General features: G+C 40.9%; 1 protein-coding gene across 1 annotated transcript in view; it reads left to right on the top strand.

The window, feature by feature from the left end:
- LOC109308457 (multidrug resistance protein 1-like) overlaps positions 1–14,199 on the top strand; it is a 74,750-nt gene extending 60,551 nt beyond the window's left edge. Inside the window, exons 21-26 of the mRNA XM_019532764.1 lie at positions 970–1,110; positions 4,376–4,532; positions 4,978–5,175; positions 9,595–9,801; positions 10,274–10,420; positions 13,383–14,199. Coding sequence (XP_019388309.1) covers positions 970–1,110; positions 4,376–4,532; positions 4,978–5,175; positions 9,595–9,801; positions 10,274–10,420; positions 13,383–13,589 — 1,057 coding nt within the window. The 3' untranslated portion in view covers positions 13,590–14,199. The remainder of the gene's footprint in view (positions 1–969; positions 1,111–4,375; positions 4,533–4,977; positions 5,176–9,594; positions 9,802–10,273; positions 10,421–13,382) is intronic.
- Positions 14,200–20,367: the final 6,168 nt, after the last annotated feature.

The following is a 20,367-nucleotide window of genomic DNA, read 5'->3' as shown; positions in this document are numbered from 1 at the left end:
CTATCCAAAAAAAAAAAAAGGTTGACCTTCACTGGATTAGAGCATCTACCCAAAAGGTGAGCAGATTTGAACCCACACTTGATTAGGAGTGGGAGTTGGAGTATCAGGGGAGTAGTATGCAAGTATGAAAAGTAGTATGCAAAACAGAACAGCATCAGGTTTAGGAAGGAACTGAACCCAAGTCCCTGTGTTTTGAATTAGTATTGGATTAAAGGGGGTTAGCAGCAACATCTTAAATAACACTAAATCTGTGAATATGTACCCCCATTTGCAATCCAAAACTTCTTCGTGATTTTTGTTAATTTCAAAGTAGATGATTCCTAGTAAGTTCTGCTTTTGTCAAAAAAGAATTTGACCCAATTTTGCTATTTAATTAATGAAGTATGTGGTTCTACCAGCTAAAATATTACTTTTGTAGTATGTATTTTGGCAAATCTCTTATTAAACTAGTGGTATTTTGCTTGAGTAAGTGCTTAAGGAGTAGATTCCAAATTCCTCCAGTTGGAGGGGGGGCAAATTCAAGGCAAACTTTCAGTAATTAGATTCTGTACCTGGATAATTATAGCATATTTGTACATTTTCCATATACAGAATCTAACTACTAGGGGGGTTGTCTTATAAGGGTCATCTATTTGAGTAAAATGAGTAATTTTAGGACAGTCTTTGGAGACAAATAATATGGTATTTGAAACTGTTAGCCATGTTTGGGACTACAGGCCTTGGGATTTTTTCCTCTCATCTTGTGACAAATTCTTTCAAGCTGAGAGGTTAAGCTACAAAAGAACTGTGTTCTCTTTGGGAATAGCACTGCAGAACACCAGGGGCTATTTTACCGTATCTTAAAGAACCAAGTATCTACAATTTCCAATGAAAGCAGTTGAACAAAAGGTCACTTGGCAACTCCTTTGATACTAGTACTGAGACCTGAAATTTAATGACAAATATCAAATAAAAATAATTCTGTTACAGAAATTCTGTGAAGAAGGCACACATCTTTGGATTTAGTTTTGGACTTTCACAAGCCCTTCTTTACTTTACCTATGCTGGTTGCTTTCGGTTTGGTGCCTATCTAGTGATAAATGGACACATGGATGCTACAGATGTGTATTTGTAAGTATTCATTGCAATTTTTTTTGTCCTCACAAGGAAAGTTTCTTGTATATTGCTACAGGTGTCATGGGCCTCCAAAGCAGCTATGAGAAAACAGGCACATTTTTCTTCCACTCCCATATCAAATTTATTACAGCTCTCAAACAACAGATTTATATTTTGTCTGCCCTCAGTTATGTAATTCTCTTGAAATCAGTAGCCCTGCATTGTGGTAAATAAAGGAAATAGTATTAAGATGTGGGGCAGACAATTTTTGTGCTCTGTAGATGATACAAGGTAGCCACAAAGCTCAGTTGGATTTTAATGGAACTGTAGCAGTAGCATTCATTCCCTACACTCTTTTCTAAGAGACTAACAAGGAAGGAGGGAAGAAAGAAGAAATCATTACCTAACACATCCTGAGTTTCTCTCTGCCTTTCATATGATAGGGAAACATAACAGGCCTCAGAGCATACTCAACTCTTTCAGATAGATACTGGCTTAAGGATTCTGTGCTTTATTATGGGTTAAGTGGTTCAAAGTTGAAGTAAATTTCCTTGCCCACAGTATCCTACATTAATAATAGTAAGATGTGTTGGCTTATTTTGACCTATCTTACCGTTTGAGTTATCCTATTATCCTACTATCGGTCCCTGTCCTATCTTGTTCTAACTGGTGGGGGGAGGGGGGATAGAGAGCATATTCTGAACTCATGAAACATGGCTTAGGGTCTAGTATTCCCAATTGCAAGATGCTGCATGAATTTAAACCAAAAAGGTGGTCCCTGTCCCATATTGCTCATTAGGCTCAAGGTACCCCTTGGAAAATGCCAGTTTTGAGTTTTTGCCTTGTTTGGGAAAAATTATACAGCAATTCATCATTTGGAAAGAACATGAACAAGAACAGGTCAGAATGCCTTTGACACTGTGGACTCCTAGTTGAAATCTTTCGGTTGAGCTTGTGAATCATGTGGAGGTTTAGGTGTTTGTACACCAGGTTCTCCTACTTGAGAATCACTGTTATATTGATTTGTTTTGGTATTCTCTGCACATAAGCAGCATAACCATGTCAAGCTTGTATAGGCTTCACAACTAAGAAAAATGTTAAGGAGGAATTTGGAAGAGAACAATGAGGTAGATTTGTGGATGCTTACAGGGAATTCTTGGGTGTAAGGGGCAGCATGGGAGTAGTAATTATGAATATATTGGCTTGCAAATCTGAGGTAGGTACAAATGCACACTTGGTGTAAATTCAGAAGGAGCAGGGGAGCTGTTCTTGGGATGGTACGGCAACTGTTACACTTGTAATTGTTACCTGTGCTTGAGTGTAGTGGTAGAAGTGTAACAGGGTCAAAGTCATGGCTACTTAACTCTCTACTTGCTCTTTTTAAGCAGCTAATCTGCACTTTTGTCCATGGCCCTAATAAGTGAGCAATAATGGCTGGTGTGATGGGATGCTGAGTAGTCAGTCTCTCGACAGTCAATGACAGATGATTGGTAGAATGTAAAATGCCTTGAAAACAATGACCAATAGCATATACTTGATGTGCTGCATAGTAGCATATGCTAATGAGAGAGAATCAGTGAAAAGCTGCATAGACTTGGGTGAAGTGGTCGAAGCAATGAGTTAAAAATATTTTGTAATAGCATGATGGATGGATAAGAGTAGGGCAAGATTCTATTTATTAAGATAAGGTAAAAAGTAGCAATCCAGATATGAATTTAAGAGCTGGGATGGGCTTTTTAACACTTTGAATAGATATTTTAAAGAGGTCATACAGAAAAAGTCTGCATAGCCAGGACATACAGACCTACAACGAGCACAGTCTAAGACTATGCCCAAGTAATGGGATTGTCTGATGGGCAGTATGATCATGTTGTGCATGCTGTGTAAGACTACAGGAAACCCCTGCTTAATGCTGTTTTACTTAGTGCTATTTCACTGTAATGCTAATTTTAAATTGATACCTGATTTCACTTGGTGCTCAACGAGTCTTTTTACGATGCTTGTGGTTGCCATTTTGGGTCATTAAAAATTATTGCAGTTGCCATCTTAGATTGTCAAATAGTTTCAGTTTCACTTAACTGGTTCCTGAAAAACTGAGTGTTAAGAGGGCTAAGCGGGGGTTGTCTATATGAGTATCTTAGGAAAAACTTGGGATGAGAGAGAGGTCCACTAAGTCTAATAGCCCATTGGATTTGTGTGGTTAAAGCATACTATGTGCTTAGCCAGCAGCAGACAAGGGAGTGATGTGACCAGTATCATTTCCAGCTCTTTGACACCCTAGCCTGATAACCAGATGTCTTTGCATAGCTCATGGAAGGCTTTGGCATGAGTCCAGAGCACCACTTGAATTCATGCCTCTAGAGGCAAGGCACCTTAACTACTCTGCCACCAGACTGATGCCCCAAATGAGACTGGAGCCTCATTTGTACTAGCTGCTGTATAAGCACATAATAGCAGACACTTACAGTCAGAATAACAGGATTGTCCATTCCATAAATTCAGATGAAAACACCTGTCCATAAAATTTGTAAATAAATGTTCTGACTGCTTTGCAAAGCTCCCTCTTGGAAATAAGCTGGACAGCTGAAGTTTCATTGAAGCACATGAACACAATACTTTGCAGGAAGCCTTTTCTCAGGGTGCCTATAGGGGTTTATGCAGCATGTCATGGGGGGAGGGGGCTAGAAATTTGCTTTTAAAAAATGTTCATGAGATTCTGGAATCTTCTGATTACACAAGCTAGACTTTTAAAACAATTACAAAATATTGTTGTACCCTTGCCAGAATAAATTACAAGCATTAGCACAACCATGATCAAGAGTCAGGTGGGTCTAATTTGAAGTAGAACAAAATGAATCCAAGTGTCAAACCACTAGTTTTCATCCATAGATGTTGATGGCTTTCACAAATATAATTACTCAACTCTCATGTCTGGGGATCTTGAATCATAGAAAAATGATACAGTTTTTTGCACATTGCATAGAGAGACAGAGCTAGAACAAGGACTAGAATCCAGCTGTTATTCCTGTGGGTATAGATGACTAGAGAGTTCAAGGAATGGCTTTAGCTCTTCTTTCTTGTTTCCCCTGGAAAAAAAAATTGAGAAGATACTGAATATTAAGCAGAAGCTTCTTTCATTTAATTAAAATGGACATTATTTTTTATACAAAACTCATTAAAACTGTATTCAGCAGCTATAATTAAAAAAAAAAAAAAATGCGTAGGCCCCTGCCTCCATACACTATTCTTATTATTTCTCTGTCCTGGCTTGTGTTGACAGGGTGTTTTCAGCTGTTGTATTTGGTGCAATGGCACTAGGACAAAGCAGTTCATTTACTCCAGACTATGCCAAAGCCAAGATGTCAGCAGCTCATATGTTCATGCTGTTTGAAAGGGTACCCATAATAGATGGTTACAGTAAGGAAGGACTCAAGCCTGTAAGTTGAGCATTGTGTTACAGAGAATATTGCTTATTCCCATAATTAATGTCATGACTTTGATTCCCCCCCCCCACCTATGCCATCTGTTTTTACTAATCTTTGGGCCATTAAATTGTAGTCATCCAAAATGAAATGTAACTACATTCTTCTTGATTTTTACCTATTATCCACCCTTTCCTCAAGTGTTTTATTCATTTTAGAAAATCTGGTTTTATGCAAGATTTATATGAAGCAGATAACGGAAGTTTTGACCATTTTCTGCATAGTATTTTAATTTGTTAACATCACAGAAAGGGCCAGACCTGTGCAAAATTTAAGTCACTAGGACAGCTATCAGTTGAAGAAGAATGAGCTGGAGCTCTTTTCTATGTGGAGCCTTCTATACTGTTTATAGTCTGTCTGACTTCTACAGATTAATCACACATTACTATTTCAATTATAGGAAATAGCTGATGGCAACATAACGAGCAAAGAGGTGATGTTTAACTATCCAACTCGACCAGAGGTCAAAGTGCTTCAAGGTTTGAATATTAAGGTAGAAAAAGGACAGACCCTGGCTCTTGTAGGCAGCAGTGGTTGTGGGAAGAGCACTGTCGTTCAATTGATTGAGAGATTCTATGATCCCCTTGATGGAGAAATGGTAAGTAGTTCCTTATAAGGATGTAACTTGCAATTAAATGATAACACATTTATTCTATTCTTGTTAGTGTGTATATATAACAGTAAAATTTGTAACATTTCTGAGGATAAAGGAAACCACTACCATATTTCTCCAGGTTTTCAATCCCTATTCCACCAACTCTTTCCCCCCACTCCCCGCCAGCCCCTGCTGTCCCATTCTTCCCTCCCCCAACATTGCTTCTCCTCTGCCACATTCCTACACGCTTCATCCTCACTGCAGTAGGGAGTAAGTACTCCACCTAAGTCTTGTGACATTAATGCCAGCTCTGCACCATTGCTACAGGGCTTGCTTGGAGCTGTACTCAGTGCCTCAGGCTATAGCAGGGAGAGATCTGACTGGCTTGGACCGAAGGTAAAGGAGAGGTAGGGGGTTAAATGCTTTGGATGGTGAGAGATGGGAGGATCCAGTGGTTCCACTTCACTCCTGAATGATGGCTTTATACAAAGATATTTTATACCAATACAAATATTATGTCTTTAATTCATTAAGCTTCTGAGCATCTCTCTGCTTTAAATGTTTGCCAGTAGCCTTATGGGGCAATATACACTTGTCTATATCTAATAAAAGACTATAATTTATTTATATAACACCAACATCCATATGGTACTAGTCTTATCTTGACTAATGGGAACGTTCCACCTATATAATTAAACCAGTTTAACTCTCTTTGCAAATGCAACAGGCTATGTACACATTCAAATAATTTGGGAGAATTCTCCCAAGTTTGTTCTCCTGGTAGAAAAATATACTGCTCAGTTTCAGTAATGAAAGAGTTAAAATTATCACTTCTATTTAAACACTTGCAGCCCACCAACTCATTCGAATTGGACCGTGTTTTATATTATTAGGAAGTCTAGTCATGGACTTAAATTCACCTCTGAAAGGTGTATAAATGAAGCAATGATATTGTGCTTCCTCAGAGACCTTAACCTTAAGGTTGAAGGATGAGAAAACAACCAGGTACAGGCATACAGGAGCAGATGGAACCAGTGAAGCAATATCAAGAGGGATTTGAACAAGGACATGGATTCACTTAATTTTTTCACTGGGAGCTTCATCTATGCATATGGGGCAACAGAAGAAAACATGAAGTTGAAGTTCCTTTTAAAAAAATCTGCTTCATCATTTTATTAGCCGTAAATTAACATAGCAATATACTATACATTTAGCTAATTCTTAACATTTAGAAAAAATGTTTTATAGCTAATATACTTAGGTAGTGATTAGACTGAGTTTAGTCTGCATCGAGGTGTAAACCTTGAGTACTGCTTTGATTCCTGCTCCCAGAGGCATACCTGATAACAACATTTGCACTCAGGGTTCTGGAATGGAGGGGTGGGGGCTCAAACCTCCAACAAAATAAAACAGGCAGGTATGGGATGCTGCTGCAAAGGATGGCTTCAGGTATTGCCACCAAAAGCCAGGTTAACCTCTTCCTGCTTCTGAAGCCACCACTGAATTCAGAGCTTTGGGTCCTCACTAGTACAATGGTTAAAGGAGTGGGGAAAGGGTAACCTTGCTCTTTGCTGTGATGTTTCTTGCAGCAGTGTCTTGCCCCTGTTCTGTGGTCAGAGCCTGCCCCTCCCCCCACACACACACACCTCCATTCCAGTGTCACGGGGTACAAATGTTATTAGGTATGCCTCTGGGGATGGGGACCAGAGCAGCACTTGAGGGTTGGTTGGGGCTTTACCTTATGGCACACCTGCCAAAAAGGTTGTCCAGGACTGGTTTAGTGATCACCTAAGTAGAAATGTATCAGTTTTCAATAAAGACAATAGTTAAAGACTTTAACACCTACCTGTAGAAGTTTTTGGAAATGGATCTTTTTGCCATGAGACAATACCAAGCATCTCCAATCCTGTTCTAGAGCAGGCACAGACAGTTTGTCCTTATCAGATGCTTTTCTTTTGAACTGGGAGTAGGTCTATTATGCTTTCTCCTTTACACTTATTCAGAGGATAAAAATATTAAAACATGTTGACACCAAAATGATCTTAATGGCCAAGGCGATGATGGTACAAATATACTGCAGACCTTTCACCAAAGGCTGTATGGACTTCAAGGTTTGTCATTCCCAGAAGAAAGCATGACTTACTATCCTGATTCAGCATTACTGTACCTGACAGCATAGGTTATTGAACTTCAATGGACTTTGAAAAATCTCTTGTTCTTGAGGGGTGCAGCAGGTATTATGTGATGCAAGAAAACAATTAACTAGACAATGTAATGAAATCAAGTGGACTAGATTTGTGAAGTAATTATATAACCAACTTGGACTTTCTCCACAAGCATTAGTACAAGTAACTGTGGAACACTTATTCCTTTTGAAAGTTTCAGCCTGTTTGCATCCTTTATATATATATTAAAAAAAAAAAAGTTGACAGCATTTTTTCAGTTTGCCATGCGCATGTGTCTGTCTTTGCACTGAACATTGTAAAAAATTATGAAAAACTTGCCAAGGCTAAAAGTGAAGGAATCAGTTCGATCAGATCTCCGTTAAATCCAGCTTGGCTCATGAACTGTATTTGAGCCTCTACATCTATACTTACTGTCCCATTTGGTTTCAAAACAGCTTTCAAGGTAGCCATAACTTCAGCCCACTGGGTGAATTAATTACATACTCTAATGACAAAGCACCCTTCCATTAGATTTTGCAAAGATGATGGTTCTGCTTTGCCCTCACCCTAGGTTTCTACCCTAAGCTAGTGCCTGACATCCACATCAAATGAATGATAAATTGGCCAGTTCCCTTCCTTGATCTCGGTCACAAAGAGGAATCTAAATCATAGCTTAGTACCTAGAGTATATCTCTCGGCTACTATCTAGACAGAATTCAGGAATTTAGTTAATTTCCCAACCTCTATTTCATGTATGGATAATAGTAAGGTCAGACTAGCTAGGTAAGTTAGATGATGAATGGGGGGGGAAAAAAACTCCTGTGCCATGCTAAGGTTACCCTACCTCCCCAAGCATGCCTTAAGCCTATTCTAATATATGAGATGTAAATGTTTGCTATAAAGAACTTGGTATACATATTTATAAAACACTATGCTTTAAACCCAGTGTAGGGATTAGACATTCCATTTGGTAGGGTGGTACTTCAGTCCTTATGCAGTAGGAGTCCTGAGTCCTGCTGCTCATTAATGAGATACTTTTCAGTCTACCCTGTGAATAGGTATATGCAGATGACACTTGAAGGAAGAATTAATGTTAGCACCACTGTTTACCAGATGGTGCTAAGGGATCATTTAAAGCCCAATTAACCCTTAAATGGACATGAAATATGAAAACATATCAGTTCAACAAAAGTCTGAATTTATTGATATAACAAAAGTTACCTTGGTTTCTATATACAGAGAGAAAAAACGCACAGTAATTCCAGATGTTACCCTACTCCCACAGGAAGGTGTCCAAATTTAGTCTTTGAAAGTTAAAGGGTGCATAAGTAGGAAATATTTATGGCTGACAATCTAGACAGGTGTGTGAAGGCTAGATTTATGATGATCTTTCTTGCTGTCCCCTCTTATGCTTTTCTTCAACTTTACTCATCCGGTGACTCTGCTTCCAGGTACCATTGATTGGTTTCCATACAGTCCATATTTTATCCTGTCAGCATATTTCTTTCCTTAACAGTCGCATCACATGCACACATCCTAATTTGGTCCTTTACTGGTGTCTTAATCTGAATATATTAATGAAAGGTGATGAGGAGACCAATGAACAATACCCAATCATTTCATCCATCTGATTTGGCTGATTAGCGCCAAGTTCAGTTAATTTGAGCTGGTAACAAGGCTATTACCATTATGTTTAGAAAAATCTCAGTGATTCCTTTTAAAAAAAAAATGAGCAAGTTGAAAGCTATGAGCTGTGAGAGCAGCTCAAAGCCAGCTGATAGAAACAGGTTGAAATAATCAGGCTGTACAAAAACATAAGCAATGCTTAAATAAGGCTAAATACAAAAGAGAATTTCAAGTAATACTGTAATTCACCACTCAAGCAGGTACAATTTAAATGTGAGACGCCTACCCTAACGTGAAGGTTGGCTTCATATGGAACAAGATGGGCTCTACATATCCACACTCCTTGCCCACCTACCATGCTTTATCAGAGTCCTAATGAAACCTAGACTTTCAGGAGGCACCTGGCATCACCCTGTATTTTGTAGCCCAGTTCTCAGATCATTCAGGTGCTATTGGGAGGAGTGACAGGAGTATGTGAGCACTAAAATCAGAACTGCTGTTAGGTTTAACTGTCCCAGTTTTAAGGATTGACAAGACTATGAAAAAAAAATGCAGAATCAATCTCAAAACTGCAATGTTACCTTAATTTCTATGCCTCTGAAATGCATGGTTTCTTGCTTTTTTTTTTAAGCTGCTAGATGACCAAAATACAAAGGCTTTAAATATTCAGTGGCTTAGAGCTCAGATCGGTATAGTCTCACAAGAACCAATTCTGTTTGACTGCACTATTGCTGAGAATATTGCATATGGAGATAACAGCAGAGAGGTGTCACATGAAGAGATTGTCAGTGCAGCAAAAGCAGCCAACATCCATTCCTTCATTGACTCTCTACCAAATGTAAGTTTAAACTTTGTTTCCTACTCAGAACTGAAGATTACTTATGCAAATTGTTCATTTTCATACTCTAAAATATAGAAATCTTAAAGTGTTCATTTCCTCACCCTTATTTACTGTGAATTAGTCATGAAGTTTTATCTGTTCCACTTCTTTCCTTAGAAGTCTTCATGGACATGTAGAAAATGAGATTTAGGACATCAGAATAAGTAAGCAAATGAAACCTAATCTGTTGAGATAGGAAAGTGCTTTTAATCGGGATGGTTAAAATGTCTTAAATTGGGGTTTTTATTACTCCCTGCTTATCAAACACTTGGGAGAAAAAAGATCTTTATTAAAGATTCAGTCATTCCATGAATTTCTAATCCAAATTAAACTCATTTTAGGGATCTCTTGGATAAACCTGGCAAGGCAATACAACTTGATAGTTCAGTATGCTTAAGTTGGCTCCATCTTTATTTGAATCTTTATTTAGAAATATAATACCCGTGTAGGAGACAAAGGAACTCAGCTCTCTGGTGGTCAGAAGCAGAGGATAGCTATCGCTCGAGCTCTTATACGTCGTCCTCAAATTCTACTGCTGGATGAAGCTACATCTGCACTTGATACAGAAAGTGAAAAGGTATTTGTTTGGGTGCCTGCTACAAAGAGGAATCTTTAAATTGTGATGGTTGGAATAACTATTATGATTTACTTGCCTTTAGATCAAAAGCATGAAAATTTAGAAGATTTTATGTGGATAGGATATGCATATTCACCTATCTGTAAACAAGTTCCTTATTTGACTAAATGATAGCAGCTGTCTAGAACAGGGCTGGCAACACATGGCCTGCAGGATGCTTGGACTTCAGTAGCATTGTGGTGGTGTGGCTTTTGCCTGTGCCACAACCAGGAAGAAGCTGTGTGACAGCTGAGTTGAAGTGCTGGCCTGCCTCCAACCTGAGCTGGGTTGTTCTGGCCTCTGCTTTAAAAAGTTGCCAACTGCTGGCCTAGAATATCCAGATCATTATCACACCTTGAGACCATCTTCATTTCATTTTCTAGTGCACATGTGGTATCAGAAGTACAAGTCCATTTCCATTCTTCCTCTCTCCACAATAGCCTCCCTTTGCCCAATTTGCCTTTCCTTGTGGGTTGCTGCACGTCTAGGTTCTTGCACTCATCCAAAGTAGGCTTTCTGAAACATGAGCAACACAACCTGGTGCAATACGTAACTCTCCTTCTTGCAGTGTTGGGCATTATTCCCAACCTGTCATCTCCCCCCAGACAGGAACAGCCAGAGTGCCACACTAAATGGCACTATGTTCTCTACATAGAGGTTAGCACGCAGCTTAGGAGTAGTACTGCAGTATGTGCTGGGCTGGTATCCTTCAAGAGTCTGCTGGAGAGCAGCTGCTGTTAAGAATCTATAACTGCTTTCAAACTGGATAGAGAGGGTCAGAAATTGGGAATCCTCTGTGTAATCTGTGAGGTTTGGGAATTCTCCCAAGTTTTTTTTTTTCTAGAAAACATTTTCTCCAACTCAAAGTATTGATTTTTCTTTTTGAGTGTGTTATTTGTACCCTACTCTTTGCTGCCTTGTCCCCCTCCCATTCAAGCCTCCAAGAAATAAAAACTGCTTGGATGTATTTCTATGATGAGTGTATTTCTTGCCATATTTAAATACTGTATGAACCAAAAATTAGGTAATTACCTATATTGCAACCCTAGTGTTCATAAAATTGAGTCGGATGTCCTTTAAAACATTGAGAGTAGCCTGAAACTCATGAGATTTCAGGACTGTTTTAATTGCCATCTTGGTTTTGTCCCCATATGTTGCCCTAGGGTCATAATTCCAAGATCTTTCTCTGCAATAACAAAAACTAGAAACACGCTCAAAAAAAAAAAATCCTTGAATCATTTTGTCCTGGATGGAGCTGAACTTTAAGAAAGCTACTTACCCCAAGACTTGTGAGGGAAATCAGTGCTGATTATTCATTTAAAACATTTGAAAATTTATTTGGAAAGTAAGGGACTAAAATCTCTTCAGCTACAGTAAGCGTAAGCACATTGAAACTTTTTCACTGTGTATGTAGAATAAACAACTCTAGAGTTTTAACTAGAGAGGGATTTTGTCTTGAACTCCTTCCTTAAAAACTAAAGTTGTCCAAGGTAGAATTAGCTGTGTTGTGTTGGGACCTAAATTGGTATAAATAGCCATACTGTGGATATCCTTATTCTACTATGATTATTCTGTCACTATTCCCATGTAGACGGGTCCTATTTCAGCTTGATCTCTAATTTTTGTTTTGGCAAACTTTAGGCATCCCCCCATGTATTGGATATACCACTAGGCAGAACTCCTTCTAGGAGTGGTCTGGAACTAAAACAGAAGAGGCTTTGCAGGTCAATGGCAGAGACATTTGCACCATTGCTGTCTATTAAAATAATGTGCGCAATGCTAAAAATACTTTCTTATATTTTTTGTCAGAATAGACTCAGGGTTGCTGACTGACTTCATTGTAAATCTTCCACTATTTTTGGTCTTGTCCTTGAAGCCCCATTTTCTGAAATCATGCAATTATATGTGAACTCAGCTTTTATTAAGAATAATAATAAAAAGGATATACCTTCATAGTCACAGAGAAATACTTTTAAACATGTCAAAGTTGAATTAGAAGTGCTCAGAAATCAAAATCTAGGTAAGTGTGACTGCCAGTATTGATTAATTTAGATAGGCCATATTTTATTACTCTGTAGCCTCATTTATGATTGAATGCTTGGGACTGGAGGTACTAAAACATAGTCCACACTGAAGGCAGGTGTCCATGTTTTAAAGTGAGTATGGTGCCCATAAGATAGCAGGTTGACATTGTTGAAGATTACCCTGACAACTGGCCTGGAAGCAACCTTGTATAGGAATGAGGGTAGGGTAGTGTGATGAAATATTTGGCAGCATGCATGCTTTTCCATTAACAACTGGCTTGAAATTACAAACTGACAACAAGCAAATCAGCCATCAGTATTAGTAGTTATCACTCCATTGTCAACTTGGGCTAAACTTAGACAAGGGCTAGCGATTCATCCCACTACTAATCACTTGAGCTATCCAACCCCCATCTTTCTCATTGCTGTTTTGCAACTTAGAGCAGGAGTGCTTACCCCCTGACCCATAGATCGAGCCCCCCAGTACTGTTATCTGACCTGTGTGGCTCCCCATGGCGTAAAACTGACAGCTGGGGAGCAGTGGCACCTTACCCCTGCTGTCAAATTTTCAGATTCATGGGGAGCTCCACAGGCCGGAGACCATGGCACTGCATATGGAGCAGCATGGGGCCCCAAGGCCTGATCCCAGTGTGTGGGGGTGAGCAGTCCCTGATCCTGGTTTGCAGAGGCAGAATGGGGCTCAACCCTGGGATGCATGGCTTAATCTGACCTGTAGATTGGTCCTGCATTACTGTGGACCACAGGGCAAGAAAAGGTTGTGTACCACTGAATTACAGGATAACAAATTATAAATACCTGTCACTGACTGTGGTAAAACTGTAATTCAGAGGAATACTTAACTTACTGAACAAGTAATTTTTACTTTGGTAATCAAACAGGTTGTCCAAGAAGCATTGGATAAAGCCAGACAAGGTCGCACATGCATTGTAATAGCTCACCGCCTGTCCACCATCCAGAATGCTGACAAGATAGCAGTGCTCCAGAATGGAAGAATTGTAGAACAAGGAACTCATCAGCAACTCTTGGCTGAAAAGGGCATCTATTATTCACTTGTCAGTTTTCAAGCTGGGTCATGTAATCTTTGAACTAAAAACAGTTCCATATTTCTGATGTGGAACTGTGCATTTATATTTCAGTATTTTGCAAATTGTGTTGTTACTGTGCTGTTTCAATGTGCATGTTTTTCAGAAATAATCTGTAAATAGAAAAGTTCATGTAGGAAGAAACTGTCAATCAAACACATCAATGTCATTGTTATTATTGATTTCGTGGCTTAAAATAGTTAGTGTTAGTATGTTGATACTACTCTCTCTCAATAAATCTATATCCAGAAAATTCTTAGAAGATATCTACATGAAAACTGCATCATTTTCCTACTTTGCTAAGAGAATTAAAACAATTTAGGACATCATTTGAAGAGCTTTTTTTTAAGGTGAAAGAGCTAAGGATCTTATTAAATCTGGCTGGTATCTTATAAAGGAGTCAGCAGTGCAATTTCATTTTTAGCATTTGCAAGAGAATATGGTAAGAGAAAAAATATGGTTAATGTAGGAATCTGAAATGACCTTCTGTAGAAGGCCACTTCCATAAATATATGGCAAAAACAAACAGGAGGCCTAAATATTCAAGTAGAGATTGTATTAAAATAGTGGTTCTGACATTGGTGGGAAGACTCAAGTCCCTTTTAGAAATGGTCTGGATGTGTGTGTCTGTGTGTGTGTGTGCGTCTGTAAAATTATTGTCCAAAGTCTTAAATGATAAAGTCCAGTTCAGTATGTCTAGCAGTTATGATTTAAATGCTGCTGTTTATAATACTTTCAAGCTTTTTCTCTATTCTGCCATGAAGTTCTTATAGTTTTATTTTTGCCTTTAAGTACACTTGATTACATTTCTACTGAATTACATTTTTCTGTATCAGGTATCCATCAAACACAGGGGGGAAAAGGTTGAAGTAGCCTAAATTAAGTATTCTCTTCATCCTAAATGCACTGTCCAATTTTGGTCACCTGTGATCTAAAAAGATGAATTTTAACTGAAGAAGATAGAAGAAGTCCAGCAAGGTGATCAAGAGCATAGACACCATTTTCCTAAATGAAACAGAAAACAAACAACACTTTCCCCACCCCCCAAACAAAAAAGAGCCTAGCTGCTTTAGCCTTACACCTACCCCACTTCCTGCAAAAACAAAACAAACAAACAAAAAGACTGAGAAGGGTCTGAAGGACTGTTTTTAGAAGTACATTGTGGTAAACACCAGGGAGGAAAAGAGCTCTTTGTGCACACAAACTGGTTGTGAATACTTTTATAGTGGAAATTACTATAAAAGTTCTAACCTTCTGGTTCTGTAACAGCTGCCTAATAAGTAGTGGAGGCAAAATCCTTAACTGGCATTAAGATGACACTTAAAAGAGATTCAGTCTGGATTTTCTTGTAGCAGACTGGAATTGATGACACAGGAAGTACCTCCAAGTCCTATTTTCCTAGAATAATTACCACTTTATCCCGTTTGCTTTTTCTTAGAATTATTGATGTATACAATTCTCTTTAACTGTTATTATCAATTAACTTGTCCCAGCATCTCTTAGGGAGTGATTCTGACTGTCCCTAGAGCAAAACAATTTCTTAACAGATTACCTTAGTCCTAAAACCATCCATAAAACATGAGTTTCATGTCTACAGAAAACAAGGAAAGGCTTGAGCACAATTCTTTGGGTCTGATTTCACCCTGCAGAATATTGGTTCTGGGTTGCTGTTGTGACAAATTAATTAGCTAATATAACAGAAAGGGCTGGGGTAGACCAGTTGAAAGACTAGTGAAGCTATTTGATCTGGCTTCAAAACTAGATTAATTAACGGAGGCATTACTTCACTGTCAGGGCAGCTAGGAGCTGGAACCAACTTCCAAGTGAAGTGGTGCTTGCCCCTACCTTGGGGGTCTTCAAAAGGGGAAGCTAGACAGCCATTGAGCTGGGGTTATTTGACCCCAGCATGCATTCCTGACTATGGTAGGGGTTTGGACTAGATGATTTGCTTAGGTCCCTTCCAACCCTACCACTTATGAAACTATAAAGAGATAGGAACATGAACACAACTAGAACAGAGTAAGGTATATTTACAGAGGCCACATCAAACAAGAAGAGAACAGTGTGGATGGATATACTTTACATTCAAAATCTGAGGTCTCTGGTGCCTGGTACTTCATTCTGCTGGGGATTATGAAAGCTGGTCTGGTCCTGGAGTGATTTAGCCACTGACAAAGAAACTAGGCAGTTAACACACAGCAAGTCTAGTCCTGGTGTGTGGAAGTCATTCACACAGGAACTAAACAAATCTGGATGCGCCACACAGACCTTGACTTACTTCCTTGGACACACACATGTGCATGCTCAGGCATGTGCAGAGACACTTCAGTGGTGAACTTTCATAACAATGGTGCCTGGCAACTCGCTGCCGCCTCATTAGCCACTCACATATCCACAATGCCTGCCAGTCATTCAACTTTCAGTAACCTTTCATTTTTCAGATCACTTTACCTCAGCCATGTCACTGCACTCATTTGTCAGTCACTCAGTTTTTTCCTGCCACAACTCAAGTACCAAATAAGCATGCTTTCTAAAGGCATGAGATCCAAAGTTGGCTCTTTCCAGGCTTTTCCAAGCCTTGTCCCAACTATGCATGCTCAACAGAGCATTTAAACAGAACAAATGAACCCTGGGATCTACACTGTATACTTCAGACAAGAAAGAGGCTTGCCTGCCTTTCTCTTCGCAAGTTTTGCGTACAGATTGCAAGCGAATGGCTCTTTGCCTGGAAAAATTGGCATTTTTGGCTACCTTTTGCAGTTCTGCTCAAGTGCTTTAGCTGGGGGTAGGTTAAAGTTTTGATACCAATTGGCTGTCTTAATTTAAAAGGAAGGCTAGAAAAGGAACATTGCAGGGAAGTTTATAATTATAAAATCCTAGAGCTGCAGGGTTGGAAGGGTTATCTAGCCCAATCCCTCACAGGGATGGCAAAATTGTCTTGAGGAAAGGGAAAGGACTTGGGTTCTTTTCCTTGCCCCTCTTGATCTGTTCTGTTATGTGACTTTGGGAAATGCCACTTCAGCTCTTCCAATGCTAGTCAAATGTTTTGATTGTTTTGAGAATGAGCTTTTCAAATAAGGATGATTTCCCACTATTTAATATGTTTTAGTTTATTTAGAAAAAAATGGTTCTAGACTCATCTTGAATTTTCATGATGTTACTGTCCCAGTTTAAATGCATCAAATAAATGGTTTTGAGTAGAGTTGAGAAATCTAGGTGCTATTTGTATTACAAATTATAAATAATTGATGATGTCCCCCAAAGTTCTGCATCTCAGTTGCATTTGTATGAACTAGTGAAATATGTACTTTTAAAGTGTTTCTCCAGCATTTATTATATTCTAATAGTTCTTCTATTTTCCTGAGAAGTTAGCTTGATCATCCATAGACACTCCCTTTTAAAATGTGATTTATAGATCCAAACAGTTGTTGGACAGTAACCAATTAACAAGAAATAGGCTTTTGGACTGTTTTATCTCAAAAAGAAGAAATTACCAAGTTGGTCAAAAATAAAAGATAAAATTTAAAAGAAATGTTAAAATCCAGAGAGCCTTAGATTATACTCTTACTGCACAATCTAAACATGTAGTTTTTTTCAGTGGCGTATCAGTACTATTATAGTTAGGTAATCACAAGTATTCTATCTCTTAAAAACTTGCAAAGAACTTCCTATTTCTAACCATAGAAATCATAGAAATTAACAGCTGGAAGGCACCTTGAAAGATCATCAAGTCCAACCCCCCTACTCTGGGCAGCAATACTGCTGAGATCAAATGATCCCAGCAAAGTGTCTGTCTAGTCTCCTCTTGAAGACTTCCAAGTCTGGGGACTGCACCACCTCCTTGGGATGTCTATTCAAGATTCTGGTCACCCTCACTGTAAAGAAGTTCTTCCTTGCATCCAACCTGAAACCATCCTCTAACAGTTTATGGCTAGTGCTCCTTATCCTCTCCAGGGACACCCTAATAAACAGTTTTTCTCCCAGTTTCCGATATTCACCCATAACATATTTATAGATGGCCACCAAGTCCCCCTCAGTCTTCTCTTCCCCAGGCTGAACAGTCCCAGATCCCTTAATCTTTCCTCATAAGGTTTGTCCTCCAAGCCCTTAATCTTTCTTGTGGCCCTACTCTGCACCCTTTCAAGATTCTTCACATCTTTTTTGAAGTGTGGCACCCAGAACTGGACACAGCACTTCAGCTGGGGTCTCAGCAGTGCTGAGTAGAGAGGAAGTATCACTTTCTTAACTCTGCTGGCAATGCATTGGCTAATGCATCCCAATATGCTATTAGCTCTGTTGACTACAGCATTGCACTGGCAGCTCATGTTCATCCCAATCAACCATAACCTCGAGGTGCCTTTCAGCCATTGTGCTGGCCAGGACATCTCCTCTTAACCTATGTTCATGTTGCTGGTGACCTCTCCCCAGATGATGCACTCTGCATTTATCCTTATTGAACTGCATCTGGTTCCACTCCGCCCATCTTTCCAGCTTGTCCAGGTACTTGGATCTGCATCTTATTCCCCCGCGTGACAACTTTTCCCCATAACTTAGTATCATCTGCAAACTTGGCCAGTGTGCTTTCCACATCCTCATCTAAATCATTGATAAAGATGTTGAACAGCATGGGGCCAAGAACTGAACCTTGTGGGACACCACTGGCCACCTGCCACCAAGACCATATAAACTAGACCTGTGTAAATAGGGAAGTATTTGATTTGGATTCAGCCAATTCAGAAAACAGTCATTTGATTCAGTGATTCGAATCACAGTCCCCATTCAATCTGGCCAAATCAGAATTGGAGATTTTTGCTGCAGATTCGGAGATTCGGATCAGTTGGGGAGAGGCAGGCACAACTGGGCACCTGTAGGTTCTCCCATGGCTTTAGCTGTGCCTGCCTCTCCCCAGGCAGGGGGAGCCATGGGAGAAGTACCCATTGCTGCCCTGCCCACCCCCATCCCCTGCCCAGCCCTAGCCTCCCGGCACTTAAAAAAAAAATCCCCGCAATCACTGGTTGCAGCCGTGGGGATCAAGGCCTCTGAGGGCTCATGGCAGAGCCCCTCTGTGCAGCATAGGGCAGTGGGGGACAGCAGGGATCACCCCCGCACCTGGCACCCATGCAGCAGCTGCCCCATGGCACAAGTGCAGCATGGCTCAGCAGGATGCTGCACTGTGCTGTCTGGGAGCTGGGGGCTCTGGGGCTTGGTGGTGCTGGGCTCTAGCTGACAGCTGGAGCCACCCCAGCTCCCAGACAGCAGGCAGTGTCCTGCTGAGCCATGCTGCACCCACACAATGCGACAGGTACCATGAAGGTGGCAGTTGGGGGAGGGGGCAATCCCTGCTTCCCCCACTGCTCCGCACTGCTTGGGGGGACTCTGCCATGAGCCCTCAGAGGCCACGATCCCCGCTGCTGGAGCCAGTGAGTACAGGCCTTTTTTTTTTTTAAGTTCCCAGATGTTGGGGCCGGGCTGTGGGGGAGGAGATCAGCAAGCGGGGGGTCTGCAGGGGGGTCTACCATGTAGTCCCAGAGGCCCTGATCACCACTGGCAGAGCTGGTGGCTTTTATTTTTACTTTTTTTTTCAGGTGCCAGGAGGCTGGGGCCGGGCAGGGAAGCCATGGGGGTTTCTCCTGCAGCTCCTCTGGCTGTGCCTGCCTCTGTCCCCATGGGGGGAGCTGCGGGAGAAGCCCCCATGACTTTCCTGCCCTGCTCCATCCCCCATTCACCCAAGCTGGCAAGGGGGGGGTGCAACGCAGGTGCGGCTTGCTCCAGGCGGCAGCAGGGTATAGTCCCCACTCCTAGCACTGCCGTGCCCACATCAGCACTGGACATGGTGACTCTGCCCTGCCGCTGCTTGTCAGCTGGTGCAGGATGTGGGCACGGCAGCACTGGGAGCTGGGGCTCTGCCCTGCTGCTGCTTGCCCTCTTCCACCTGGAGTGAGCTGCACCAGCATCCCGCGCCCTCCCCCGCCCCGGCTGGGCAAGTGGCAGCAGGGCAGAACCCCAGCTCCCAGCCCTGCCACACCTGCATCCTGCGTCCCCCTGCCTCCCTCCCCAAATAATGTGCCTCCCCCATCCCGGCTGGGCAGCTTGTCCCAGTCCTCGCCCCAATCCCTCTCTCCTCCATGCCCCTTCCCTTTCCCCTCCCCCAAACCCAAGAGATTTACCAGCTGGAGGCAGCTATGTCAGCTATGTCAGCTGCCTGTTTATGGCCAAATCTCTAAAGCAGCCGAAGCATTTCTAAAACTTTTCCAAATTGATTTGGATACTTCAAATTGATTTGGAGCTTTTAACTGGTCTTCCAATTAGATTTGGATTCAGAGATTCGGTCCCTGAATTGGGCTGAATCTCCTCCAAATCGAATTAGCTACCAAAGCTTTGCATAGCCCTAATACAGACTCTTCCACTAGCACTTGTTGACCCCTTAGCCATTTCCCAGCCCACCTGGCTATGGACTTAACCAGCCCATAATCCTCCAGGTTTTTCTATAAGAGCATCATGGGAGACCATATTGAAGGCCTTTTTAAGATCCAGCAGGTATCTAAACTCTAAAGTGAAAATGGAAGATAACTATAGATAAAAATTACATATAACTTGAAAGACAGTGCTAACTACCAACATGGGTTCATCAGTGGCGGGTCCTGTCAGACCAACCTGGTGGCCTTTTACGATCAGATCACCAGATCATTAGACACAGGGGTAGCAGTGGATATAATCTTCCTGGATTTCCGGAAGGCTTTCGACACTGTCTCGCACCCTGTTCTCATTAAGAAACTGGGGG

Source organism: Crocodylus porosus, unplaced genomic scaffold, assembly GCF_001723895.1.
Source record: "Crocodylus porosus isolate Cpor-Errol unplaced genomic scaffold, CroPor_comp1, whole genome shotgun sequence".
NCBI classification, from domain to species: Eukaryota; Metazoa; Chordata; order Crocodylia; family Crocodylidae; genus Crocodylus; species Crocodylus porosus.
The sequence above is the reverse complement of the archived record's forward strand: the minus strand, read 5'-3'. Positions and strand labels throughout refer to the sequence as shown.